Here is a 13,192-nt window from a genome sequence, read left to right on the forward strand (position 1 = left end):
AACCGGCCAGCTAACCGGACAGAGAGGGCAGCTCCAGTGGCAGTGAAACCCAGGGCCGCCAATGCCGAGGTTCAAATGTGGGGGTGGAGTTGCGCCATCTTGGGCTTTACCCCGGATCTCGACTTCGGGATCTACTGTATCAGGGCCGCCGATTTACAGGGCCTAGAGGATGCTAGTGTGGGCGATTCATCTCATTGTATCAGTAATCTGGGCTATCACGGCCCATGTTGTTGGAAAACCTCACTTGGCAGATTGGTAGAAGCCTCCGTTGCGATTTCCCTCAGGTACAACATCCCTTCGCTGCCGCTTAGCGTCGGAGGTCGGCAGGTGTCAACACCGACCACCTACCTTAGGGCGGGAGCTCTCGCAGGGTGGAAGGTGCCTTCCTTCACCGAACAGACGGGAGCTCCTTCCTTCACCTCAGCTGTAGATCCTTTCACCAACCTTTTCTTTCCGCGTCCACATCCTTGACCTGGCAAAAACGTCTAATTTGCACCGCCCAGACTATTTCGAGTCAAGCCAGCAACAATTGTACTATCACCCAAATCATTCCCATTTCGTCGCCGTGCTACTCGTGCAAGGTAAGCTTACACGAAGACACGATGGCGCCCCCGAAAGCCGCCCAGCCACAGAAGGGTCGAGATTGCGACTTGGCCAAGCCCTTCGACAAAGACACTCGAAGAATCTTGCAAAAGACCGTCGCCGACCTGATGCGCAAGAGAGGCCAGATTAACAGCAAGATGACGATGGCATTGGAGCGTCCCAGTCAGTCTAGCGATGCCCAGTATCAGCAAGACTTCCTAATTCAGCTCTCACTCCGCGAGAAGGCCAAAGAGAGAAAGTTCATCCGCCGTCAGACCAAAGTCCTGGATGGCAGACAGAAGATGCTGGACATGGATCCTTCGGGCGCTAGAGAGAGGGATGTCGACCTACTCAAAAGCCTTCTGTCGAAACTGAGAGACGGAGACGAATCTAGCACCTCAAGCGAGGGACTCAAGCACATATCAAAGGACGGCGACATTTCTTCCGTTGACTGGGACACTGAAGATTCGGAAGACGACAATGACGATTACCACAGCGCTCTCGAGAATGATCTGAGTGCTAGTCCTCTTGTGCCGGATGCTATCAGCACCATGTCCTAGAAGGACAAGGATGTCGCGGTGATTGGCAGTACTAAGAAGGAGAAGCGAAAGCGCGACGATGATACCCCCCAATCCTCCAAGAAGTTGAACAACGGTCATTTAGACGAGGATACCCAGCTACAGGGAGAAAAGGCTCAACATGACGGTGACAGCAAGCGCAAGAAGAAGCACAAAAAGTCCAAGAGCATCTCACTCAACGAGATGAGTACCGAGGACCAACGCGATATCCCGAAGGCCACTTCACACAGCATCACAACCAATGACGTCGAGCATGCCGAGGACACTGACTCTGGTGCTGATGTCGCCAAGGGGCTGAAGAAGACTAAGAAGAAGTCCAAGTCCAAGTCCAAGTCCAAGTCCAAGTCGGCTACAGCTCGTCCCATCGAGCACGGAAACGAAGCTGATGTTAGCGAGGCTTCACCTGTTTACCAGAAGGCCGAGGGCCAGAAGAACGCATCTGCGTCTACTGTCGAGGTGAAGGGAAAGAAGCATAAGAACAAGAAGTCTCGTTCCAGTGCTGTGGCTGATATCGACAAAGAAGAGCAAGACCGCAGTTCCGAGGTCGTTCCAACTCAAGAAGTGTTCGAGAAGAAGGACACGTCTGTTCTCGCTAACGCGGCCAAGAACGACAAGAGAAAGAAGAGGCAGAAGACCAAGCATGCAAAGTTTGCCCATGCTATTACAGTCATCGACGACGTCAAGGAACACGAGCAGCTGAATGTAGCTGAAGCTAGCCCTGGGGGTGAGGACGCCAAGGACGGCGAGGTACCCAAGAAATGCAAGAAACCCAAGAAGGCGGGACACATTTTGGACAATGTTGTCGCCAAGGAGGACAAGACCAATACTGAGCGAGACACACCGGTTCACAATGCAAAGGTCGCTGAGCCCACGATCATCGAGGGAAAGAAGAAACAGAAGCTTCGAAGCAAGTCGCTCTCAATCGCCGAGAAGGATGAACAGTCCGCCACGCCGGACAGGATCAAGGATACCAAGACCTCTATCGACGACCCCCAGAAGGTGACATCGTCCCCCAGTACAGCGTTGAAGGGACCTACTCGCATCCCTGTTCCAGCCACTCCGGACAATCGGGGATCTTTCATTCGCTCAGCTGGTCGTACGCCTTTTAACCCCTTCTTGAACTTGAAGCCGCACAGCGTTCAGCATCCCGCGCCTAGCTTCGTTCCTGAAAAGTCACCGAAATCTCCGGGTGGCCAGGTCTGGGTTCTTGACACTACTGGATCGCGCAAGCAGAACAAGAATCATGAGGACGACGCGAAGAGCGTGACCATGACCATTGGCAAAGTTGACACCCCACACAAGTTCGATCAGGGTTCCCCGACGCCCCCTCCCAAGAAGGAGCAGAAGAAGCGAGGACGGCCCAAGAAGGTCAAGGAGCCTCTTGCCCCTGTGAGCCCTTACCGTGCGGGTTCCTCTGTCAAGGCAACAACACCACGTGCCCGTGCCAGTAGCGACCTTGCTGCGCTTCTGGGCAGCCCCAAGCGAGCCAAGAAGCTCCAGAAGGTGCTCAAGGAAGATAAGGCGATGCTCGAGCAAGAGAAGAAGAGCTGGTACAAGGCAGTGGGCTTGGATTACGAGGGCTAAGTATTGTTCGCCAATCTCTGGATGTAAATTGTATTGGCTCGCAGTATTGCGCAACGAGCACTGTCACAGAGTTAGATATCAACAGAATGCGCCTGAGGAAGTCTGCGAGGTTACTTTCTAAGTGTATCAATAGGAGATGAGGGCAATTCAAGACATATCACTTATGACGTCTACCGTGTGACGATGCACTGCTGAATACTGACGTAGCCTCGATGTGGATATAAGAAATTTCATTTCACCACTCGGCCATTTCGCGAGGCCAGAGTCTCATGTTATTGTACAAAGAGTGTGGATCCGTACATCGCCCAGAATCCAATCTGCGGCTTCAACCGTTGATAAAACATAGGAAACCCCACTCGTTAAAAACGTCCCTTGTTGCGGTCACACTCCTCCAGGAATCTGTAGATGCCCTCAAGCCCCTCATATCCATCAGAGCAGTCATCACTGGTCTTTGGGGTGGGCGATAAGCTTTCATATCCCTCTGGGTCTGACATCCAAGAGTGCTCTTCCATCTCATCCATGAACGCCTCTTCCAAGTCGACATCGATGCCGGAAAGTGACCGCAGTGAACCGCCGGGCGAAGTAATGGTCTTAACATCGTCGCCAGGGGCGTATGGGAATTGAAGCGCCATCGGGACGCCGTTTTCGATTTCAAAATCGGCGTCTTGGCCCACAATGCCTCGTTGAACGCCAGCATCATCGCACAGTCGCTCAACGGTCTCGGCGTCAACTCCAGGGAATCGCACCCGAAGCACATTTTTCTTTTCCATTGTGATTGGCAAATCGCCCAACACGGCAAGCCTCTTCAGGTCTGCGAAAACGACAGCGAGGTCCTTGAGAGCGCGAGCAAAGTCGATGGACAGGACGTCGAGGAAGCCATCCTCGTTGAGGGTGGTGGGGGGGGCCTCGGCGTTAGCGGAGGTGAAACCCGCAGCGGCGGCGGCAGCCAGGGGGCTGAGGGCCGTGACGGTGGGGCTGATGTGGAAGTCGACGAAGGAGCCGGGGTTCCCGCGGGCGGCGGCCCCCATCATCTTGACGTACGCGGCCTGCTCGAGCTCCGAAACGGCGCGGTAGCGCTTGTCGCCGCGGGCGTTGAGACCGTCGTAGCGCACCTTTTGGCCAGAGAGGCAGAAGGCGCGCATCGCGACGGAGACGTTCTGGATCACCTGCGCGGGCGCGGCAGGCGTGTGGGAGAAGTAGCGGGCCCCGCCGCCGACGCTGTAGCCGCCCTGGGTGCGGGCGATGGCGCCGCCGGTGAGGTTCGGTCGGAGCGTGCTCGCAAAGGGCGCGCGGCCGGTCATCTGGCTCACGCGGCGAGATGTGTTTGAGCTCGGGAACGATGCCCGGCTGAAGCGTGCGCTGCTACCGCCGGGGTTACCGCTCGTGGAGATCCATCGGCGAACGGTGTTGTTGATGCTCTGGGTCGAGTACCAGCGTCCCGCGCGCTTCTGTCTGAGGAGAGCGGCCGGGTGGATGGGCTGTCGGCCAGTCGGCGTCGTGCGAATGGGAATGTGTGCGAGCTCGCCCTGGACGCCTGGGCGGGTTGCGTTTGCGAGTTTGGTTCGTATCATCTTTGTCGTTCTGGTGATGCCCACGCGGAGGAGGCGTAGGGCTGCTGGAGCCCATATACCCCCCGCGGCAGACATTTTGGCGGGTTTGTTTGGAGTGACTCCTAAGAGATCACGACCGGTGAAAGAGACGTCAAGGTTGAGTCGAACAGTGTCGTGCCTGGAGCTATGTCCTTGGGAAAGGTGGGAGACCTGGGGGAGGACGGGAGATCGCGGGGAGCACTTATAAGGAGGGAGGCGATAAGATAGACTTCGCCACCTGAGGTTGTCAGCACAGATTCCCGAAAGCACCGCCACAGGCATGCCAGTGGACAAAACCCCGCTAGTCCAAGATTGGCTAGCGCATTCTCGCGAGGTAAGACCCCCACTCTGGACTTTTTTTCTTTTCCTTTAAATTTTCCTCGAAGCTCTTCCAATTGCTGCCGACTTCTCTTTTCCTTACTCAACAAGGTCAATCACCAAGACCTCTCGCCCTCTGCCTGCCATTGCGCAAACGCCAGTTTGGCGCGCGCATGGCAGGCATTGGGAATTCTTCCAATTGGTAAGTTTATCTTCTTCGTCTCATGAGAGTTCACCTGGTTTCTTTTGTCTTTTTGCATGATGATTGGAAACAACATTGAACAATCCAAATCAGACCTATTTCCATGGTGTGACACTTTTCTTTAGAACTGAGCAAATTCTTGCGCAGCTTCCGTTCTTTTCGCGTCTATGAAGTTGTGGGACCAAAGCTAACGCGCAACAGAATTTTCTCTTCAGAATCTTCAATCGCTTCAAATTTTGAGGCCCTTGCTTTTGGCACTATTTTCAAAAGGTTCGTTTGCACTTTTCCTTCTCTTCAGCCCCTCTTGCCCCTTCGCCTCTATATGATGAACACTTCGTACACCATAGGGATTCCTCATGCAGAATACATAATGTTGAATCCGGTGCAATAGTTTCAGCCTTGTCTGATCTAGAGCCAAAACCTCATCTTCTTTTGCTCGTATCTATCCCGGTAGCACTCAAGCTAACATAAGTCGGATAGGTAAATACATCTTCTCCCAGGCTCCGCCTCCATGCTTTCCTTCCCCCCACAAGCAAATACCACAATGAGGAAGATTTGAACGAACGGGCGGACATAAACGAACCTCGACGCCCCTCGCCAGAAACAAACGGAGCGTACAAACTCTGTGGTGTTGGGTGTCGGGGCTTCTTGTTGAGATCGATCGTCAACTGATCGTGGTTACCAATTGTTGCTTGGGTTCAAGGGTCCCTTCTCTGAGTCCGCGCGCAGAAAAGGGGCCCTTTGAAAGCTTGCGTTATCTGGTTGAGACTGGCAATGCTGACTGTTCTCGACACAGGTAAACACGTTTTTCTCTCTTCTGCTGCCAAGGCAGCGACCGTGTTCAGTCTCTCGATACTATGATGAGTTGATCAAGTATTCACACTGTTTGACTGGCGCTCACCTCGGTGTTTGCTGGACATGAACGTAATTAACACTTTCTGATATTGAGGTAATTTAAGCCCTCATCTCACATCATTTGGACACCATCACTAACTGCTCACAGACTGTTCGCTTGGTGTTTGCTTCATACTTGCCTGACAAGCCGCTAACCCGCGACATAGGTAATTTGCTTGTACTGATGTTTCTCCTTTTGCTATGATACCCGAATGGTAGGTCTACAAATTTTTCTTATCTTTTTGCCTTGCAAGCGCAATCCACCCCCGTCTCACGGATGACCTTTTATTAGCTCTAGTACTGAATATCATGAAAGAGAAAACATAAACCGATTCACCTTGGAGAACTGATCGAGACATGTCATTTTTACATTTTGGTTTTGCAATTTCTTTTTAGCAGAACATTTCGCTAACTTGACAACTTCTAGACAACCTGGACTCTTGAGTGAGACCTGATCTACCTTCCATAGTTTGATGACTTGATAATAATAAGAAATAATATTCTCATCACAATATCTTTTTCTGATGCTTCGCTTTCTGATCGTGTAATGATGATGCTTTGCCTCCCTTGATATCCACAACCCTTGCGCCAGTCTCCAGTCGCACGCTCCGGCCCAGACACACCTAGTGCTTGAGCTGCAGACGCGCGTTCATGCCCACGATACACCTGATCAAATCCCAGTCGCCGTGCGCGCCAACCCAGTCCGTGACAATGATGCCCGTCGCCGCGTCGCCGACGTTGAGCTGATGCGGGCCTTTGCCCGGCTCGCCGTGGCGTATGCAGAGATACTCTATGACGGCCGGGTTTACTTTCGCGGCGATGCGCTCCGGCCAGCAGGTGGCGTTGAAGAAGTTGCTCGCGCTCAAGAAATTGACGAAGAAGGGCAGCGGCGGTGCGTCGGCGTTGAAGTCGGGCATGCCGGGGAGGTGGAAGAGTTGCTCGGCGGCGCGCTCGAGCTGGCCGTGGGAGAAGTTGATCTTCTTCTCGACGTTTGTCGACTGGTCGATTTCGTAAAAGTCCTGGACGCGGATGAGGCCGCCGCCGACGGTGCCGTCCTCGCAGTTGTCGGGCCAGTTCTGGGCGTCAATGGCCCAGCCGCGGCCGTCGTGCTCGCCGCGTAGGGGTTCGTCGAGGCCGAAGCGGCGGATGAGCACGATGCGGCCGCGGCAGTCGCCGAGGTGCGGGATGCGCGGCTCGACGAACCATCGGTGGGCGTCGCGGGCGACGTAGCGGTCGCGGAGGTAGCGGCTGAGCTGCTCGTCGTTGCCCTTGCCCGTGCCCTCGCGCTTGACGGACATGAGGACCGTCTCGGAGGGGTTGGCTTCCAGGTAGGCGTAGATGTCGGAGAGCATGTCGGCAAAGTACTTGTTGCCGGTCAGGGAGATGGGGAAGGCGGAGTGGACGAGCGCGAGGTCGTCGTTGTCCTGGGAGACGGAGACTCTGATGTCGAGGAAGCGGACGCCATTGTCGAGCTGCTCGCGGACGCCGACGGCCTGGCAGCGGACGGAGGGCAGCGCCGTGTAACACGTCGGCGAGTTGTGGGTGCCGGGGATGGAGAGGAGGGGCAGCGGGTATTCGTCGCGCAGCTCGTGCATCCAGGCATTGAGGTTTGCGGACGACATGATGGCGAGGAATGCGCCATTGGCCACGTAGACGGCCGTCAGCTCCAGAGGCGCATCGTCGAGCTTCTTCATGACGGAAGAGCGGTTGGTGGGGCTCGGGGCGTCGATCTCATAACGGTGGCCCTCGATTTCGAACTGGAGACGAACGACATCGTGGTTTCCAATGTCTGGTGCGCCAATCTCGGTGCCGCTGATGGCGAATGGCTCGACATGAACATCGACGTCTTCGGTCTGGTGGGCATCTCCCTTTGCGTGGGTCTCTTTGGTGGTGAAGTTGGTCGCGTTCATGAAGGAGCCAATGGTACCAAAGGTGTTGCCCAGGAAGTCTCCGGTGCGCTTCCTCTCACCCTCGAAGCGTTCGACACGCTTGATGGTGACTGGCAGGGCCGTGAGGTTGCGGATAGTGATGTTCGTCATGGCGGCGGTCTCGAGCAAGGGGGAGGAGGGGAGGGAGAAGAAGTGAGAAGCAGTTACCCATCGTGGAGGAGGATTTTCGCGGGGGTTTAGGGCCCCTCGGAGGGCTTCATGTACGCGTGTTCCGGGGTACAGAGCCGTCTTGGAAGGCTTGGGAGGGCCGTTACTTGCATGTAAAATGGGGCTCTTTTGGAGCTGCTGCTGGGCTGACCTACGGCCAAGGAAGGGCGTTGCAACGGTTGGCTGGGTGGGAATGAATGTCTCGTCGCGGGATGCAGGCCGAGTCGGCACGAACAAGGTACCGTCCCTACGGATAGGGACGGAGTAAGGTACTGAACGCAGTATGTTCAGCTCAGCTCGACTGGGGCTTCCTCACAGTCACAACAATGATTCAGGATCGGCAACACCGCAAGCAGCAAAGACGTCTTTGGTGCGATTGACGTCGCAATATGATGCGCCGTAGCGCTACTGGTCTGGAGTAGAGCTGGGCGTTAATGTCCTGAAACTGGACGTGATTCGCCAGCAGTGACAGACAGAAGCCGTTCTTGCAATTGGCGCCGCTTATTGGGCCGTTGGGAGCTGCCAGTTGCGTGTAAGAGCTGAACTCTGGGGTGTTCCTGGTTGTCCTGCAACCTACGCCACGAATTAGCTGGCACCTACCTCACCGTGTTGAGACTGACGGCGACAGTTCGGACCGAAGAGCAGCTGAAGTAAGGCAAGGTACCTTACAATGTGGGAAGCAAGGAGGGGCAGACCTGGAGCAGAGACAAAGTGGTCGGGGCCAGTTGTCCGTCTTGTCAGCCAAGGTTAGGTTAATCAAGATCTGGTGCTTAGAGTTAGCCGAGTCAAAAGAAGAGACGATTTAATTAGCCGCCAACTGAACGGGACGGGAAATAATAAGATAAGGTCACGTTTAGGTTCCCGCAGGGTGCACGTCCTCGGTCCTTCGGCTTACTCCTGGTGGATAACAACGGGCAGGGCGACCTATAACATCTCTGTCTCTCTTAATCCCTGAATTGAGGCACAGTCAAGATTAAATTTACGGTACCCGGTGATTGCCAATTCCAGTCTTCTTTCAACATCCTCTTGTACGAGTCTATTGAGAACCTCGGACTCTGCTGATCTCTATATTCGCTCCTCTATGTTGCCGAATGGTTCAGTTATTGCTGGTTCGGCTACTCGCTCTTCTCATTCCCTTCACCACATCTTCCTCCTTGCGAGATATAACTCTCGAACCACCGGCCGGGGAGAAAAGAAACGTTACCAGACCTCTCACTGACAGGCCCTTCACAGCTAATCCCAACTTGGAATCTCACCCGCCGCGCTCGTGTTCGTGGCATCAGACCCGGGCGGCGAGCCCCGGTCGAACTTCAAGGCCCCGGATGAAATTTCTCTACCCGCACTTCTGCCTATTTCGCCAAGATTTCATACAAGGGAAAAAAGACTCATAAAGCGTGTCCTGAGGATTGTCATATACGTGTATAAGTAGTCATTGACCTCCTGATCTCCATCATATAATTGACGTCCTCTCGCCTCTCTGCCACACTTCATCGTGATCGTCTTCCTCCAAAACCTCACTTCCCTCTCATCTACTCCTCAAAATGGTCCACATCCCATCCACAGCCGCAGGCCTCGTCGCCCTCGCCGCCACGACAGTCGCCTCGGCAACCGCACCGAAGCTCAACACCTGGCCTCAGCATAACTACGGCGGCTGGTACAACCACACCGACGGCGACGTCACCACCTACGGCGCCCCCGAATTCCGCGACGCCGGCCCGCTGTCCATCCACAAGGCCAGCTTCTCCTTCCTCTTCAACGGCGCCGACCCGGCCTACGCCGGCCTCTACGTCCTGTCCTCGGGCGAGGACTTCATCACCGACTACGAGGTCGTCGGCCACGCCTGGGGCAGACCCTCCGTCACCGGCAAGGTGTGCGGCGCCAAGGGCAACTTCACCTTTGTGCAACTGTTCGGCCCCGACGGCCTGCCCAACACAAAAAGCACCACCGACACCATGTTCATTGACGTCAGCGCTGCCAGGAATAATGCCTCGCGGGCCGTCATCAACGAGGTCTGGCCCGTCTGGGTTGGAGACGACATCTTTTACCCGAACAACACCTCTCCTTGCCCGGCTCCTACCGCCAAGACCAAGAGGTGGTCTGCTTAGAAAGCCTTAAATGTTCGTTTTTGGAACACGAGGAGGACACTGAGATTGCAATTAGAGAAGAGGCCAGTAGATTATTGAGGGAGACAAGCCAGGCAAGAGATGGTGGTCAGGAAACAAGAGATAAGGACGAATTTAGTCGGGAGGCTGTTCACGCCATTAAGCCATATACATGAAAGTAATGAATATCTAATCAACACATAATAATAAGCATGAAGGCTGCTTCCCGTCTTCTCTCTTTCCACGAGGCCTAATGTAATATAATGTAGTGAGTTTGTAGGCGAGTATTCAGTCTTATTTCTCTCGTTCTCAAACGCTATTACTGACAATGCCCCTCTACATTCTACATATTTTGATAACAGTCTCCAGACTACACCTATCAACTTATAGCTTATGAGAATCACTCAATTAATCCTTTACCGAAGTGATCAGGTCATTCGATGTGTGGCTCTCAACAATAGTGAACGCGGCTAACAAACGAGCCTGATACAAGCAAGCACGCAAATGAGCACACTTGATTCGCATGAAAATCTAAGCTCGCCCTTCCTCCTCATCCCCTTCCTGCTCTATCGCAACCATAATCGCCTTTGTCTCTTCGAGGCACTCCTCCTTCCGATACTCTTGCGAATTGGGCCAGCCGTGGCGCCGGTAAGCGTCCTGGAGCGCCGGGACAGGATTTCTCGTCATCGTGCTCTCCGAATCCAAGACCTCGTACTCGTTCCACGGCACCCAGCGCAGAAAGCGGTACTCGGCCTTGAGCACCTTGAAGAATTCGGCGACAGACCAGGCGGCGCCGTCGGCACGCCACTCGGCGTCTTCCTTGTCGTCGCAGTAGTCGTACGGGTCATCCTCGATGCACCGGGGCCCATCGCGGAGCCGGCCGGGACACTCTGGCCAGTAGATGACGCCGAGCTCCGTGTCAACTAGGAAGGTGTGGTGCTCGCTCATGGTCAGTCCGACGACGCTCTCGGGTACGTGCTCCGTGATGGCGGGGCCTTCGGTGATGGTGTGAAGCTCGTCGATGTCGCTGCCGCCCTCGCGTACCCAGGTGCCGGACATGCGCCAGTCTATCCAACGGCCCCCGGGGGTGACTTCTGGTATCTCGCTGTCGTCTAGATCTTGGCGGATGTATGGCAGATGCGAGAGCAGGCTCAGTACCTCGTCCGACTTCCCCAGGTCCTGTAGATCAGAGGCCAGCGTTGGCCACCCTCCTGGCGGCGGGTGTACGACAGCCGACTCGGGAAGGTACATCTTGGCCAGGAAGGCGAAGAAGTCGGTCACGGCGGCGACTGTAGCCTCCTCCGAGTACTCGACTTGGTCAAGCGTCCGCATCTCGTATTCGTGTTGCGGTCAAAGATCCTACCGGCGTGCCTAGTATCGCCTTGGCATTGTTGACTTCTGAAAATGGAGCTGTATGAAATTATACTTGATGGCCAGAAGTTTAGCTAATGGTGTTTCTTTCCTGGAAAAAACAAATATGAGAAGCGAGGGCGGGAAGACGGCAAACATATCAGACGGGGGCAAGGAACTGCGCCGCTCGTCTTAGATAAGCGGTTTTGTTGTTACACCAACTGTCAGGGGCGATCTTGATGATGATTTGGTTCCCAGTCTTCCTTTCCCTTCCCCGGTTCGATCAAACCGATCTTTCGACAGGAAGTTCATCGCATTTCAAATGACATGCCATTGGTAGTTGGCTCATGCTCGAAGAGTGCCTGGTAACGGAGTCAAAGTCTTCAATACTGCTAGCTACCGCAACCTCATCACCAACTTTCACGAGGCTTCACATCCACAGGACTGAAGACCTACACCGGAGGTCATATTTGGACTGATACTTGTATCCATAAATCATCAATATCCTCATCAGTTTACCAAAGCAGTGACCTCGGAGGCATCAACTTGAGTCGAGCACTGCAGATTTTTAAGTGTTGGTCATCAGGGATAGCCAACACCAACACCATACGGTAGCTCAGTATATAGCCCTGCTTGTAGCCTGGAAATTAGGCTGAACGGACTGGCCTTGTATGTTCTCACTTTTGTGTGGTGACGGTTCTTGTTCCTTTCCCGGCTCCGCTTCGGCACACACAACCTACCAAACGTTACTTGTACCACCCTGTCCACGGCGGACACCTCCCAAAGGATGCAATACTTTCATGTGTAACGATGTGGGAAAAGTGACGGGGAAGGCAAGGGAAGCGGCTTGACTTTCCCCGGCGCGCTAGGACCTGGTACCGGACAGTCGGAAGAACCATGCCTTGTACGGAGCAAACAGGTGGTGTGGATACAGCCAGCATCTTGAAAATGCGTATAAGCTTGGGGGGAAGAGACTGAGGATTAAATTTTCAAACCCTGGACGTTGATCACATGCCAGCTTATCCAAACCTCGATACTCGGGCTACGATTCAGACTTCGATGGGGAAGTTATACAGATTACCAACCTTGCCATAAGGGCAAATAGGCAGTCATATGCGAAAGGATACATCAGGTGTATCTCATAATTCATAGACATGAAGTAAATTCAGTATAAACATTAAATACAATGAGCTAATCGTTAACGACGCTTCGGTATCCTTTCGATATCATCCAGATTGACCTGTACAGCTCCGCCCAATTCCGCCCACACCTCAGTATTATTATCTCTACTCAGTTCAGGCGACACACATACTATCCGGTATTCTTGTAGTTTTGCGCCGCCGTTACACCAACAGCGACGCATAGTAACACTGACAGGCGAGCACCATTGAGGTCCCCCTGAAGATCAATGGGCTCAGCGTAACATGACTCTGTGTTCCCTTCATCCTATCAATGCCGCCAGAGCTGAACCGCCGACGTTGATGAAGTATTGCTCAAGAAGAACCCAGAAAAAGACCAAAAAAAGGCTCACCCCTCACTTCGAGCACGCTTGTGCACCGGGTGCTCAGGTGCATCTAGCTCTGAGGCCGGCCTCCTCCGATTCGGCGATGAAGGAGATGCCGCGGAATCGGTAGACTCTCTTCGAGGTTGTCGGTGAGGTGGCTTCTTTTGAGTATGCGTCCCACGTCCCAGGAACTCTGTGATGACTGCTTCCGTTCCAATGACATTTGACGATCCCCTAACAGTGATACCCGCATCCACTTCCAACTTCAATGGTCTTGGCCGCCCATTCTCGTCTATCAAGGGACACCCGACTGTCCAATCTCTTTCATAAATGGCATCAACTATCGCTTTCGCAATGGAGTCCGCCTGTGCCGCAGGCGAATAGGGTAGGGCG

The 13,192-nt window shown here is 54.0% G+C and overlaps 5 protein-coding genes across 5 annotated transcripts; 2 read left to right on the forward strand and 3 right to left on the reverse strand.

Annotated features, from left to right (window-relative positions):
* Positions 1 to 602: 602 nt before the first annotated feature.
* On the forward strand, positions 603 to 2,744 carry N0V96_004061 (uncharacterized protein; the record flags this gene model as incomplete). Its single annotated transcript, XM_065757011.1, has 2 exons — positions 603 to 1,135; positions 1,172 to 2,744. 2 exons carry the CDS (start codon positions 603 to 605, stop codon positions 2,742 to 2,744), a joined length of 2,106 nt encoding a protein of 701 aa, XP_065614224.1.
* A 359-nt stretch (positions 2,745 to 3,103) lies between these two features.
* On the reverse strand, positions 3,104 to 4,390 carry N0V96_004062 (uncharacterized protein; the record flags this gene model as incomplete). The annotated part of the gene is made up of 1 exon (XM_053188129.1): positions 3,104 to 4,390. One exon carries the CDS (start codon positions 4,388 to 4,390, stop codon positions 3,104 to 3,106), a length of 1,287 nt encoding a protein of 428 aa, XP_053054091.1.
* Positions 4,391 to 6,370: 1,980 nt separating this feature from the next.
* Positions 6,371 to 7,786, reverse strand: N0V96_004063 (uncharacterized protein; the record flags this gene model as incomplete). The annotated part of the gene is made up of 1 exon (XM_053188130.2): positions 6,371 to 7,786. The coding sequence occupies one exon, from the start codon at positions 7,784 to 7,786 to the stop codon at positions 6,371 to 6,373; it is 1,416 nt and encodes a 471-aa protein (XP_053054092.2).
* A 1,598-nt stretch (positions 7,787 to 9,384) lies between these two features.
* Positions 9,385 to 9,948, forward strand: N0V96_004064 (uncharacterized protein; the record flags this gene model as incomplete). Its single annotated transcript, XM_053188131.1, has 1 exon — positions 9,385 to 9,948. The coding sequence occupies one exon, from the start codon at positions 9,385 to 9,387 to the stop codon at positions 9,946 to 9,948; it is 564 nt and encodes a 187-aa protein (XP_053054093.1).
* Positions 9,949 to 10,476: 528 nt separating this feature from the next.
* Positions 10,477 to 11,277, reverse strand: N0V96_004065 (uncharacterized protein; the record flags this gene model as incomplete). Its single annotated transcript, XM_053188132.2, has 1 exon — positions 10,477 to 11,277. The coding sequence occupies one exon, from the start codon at positions 11,275 to 11,277 to the stop codon at positions 10,477 to 10,479; it is 801 nt and encodes a 266-aa protein (XP_053054094.2).
* Between the last annotated feature and the right edge of the window lie 1,915 nt (positions 11,278 to 13,192).

This window comes from Colletotrichum fioriniae (assembly GCF_027942845.1).
Source record: "Colletotrichum fioriniae strain IMI 355084 chromosome Unknown scaffold_4, whole genome shotgun sequence".
NCBI lineage: Eukaryota > Fungi > Ascomycota > Sordariomycetes > Glomerellales > Glomerellaceae > Colletotrichum > Colletotrichum fioriniae.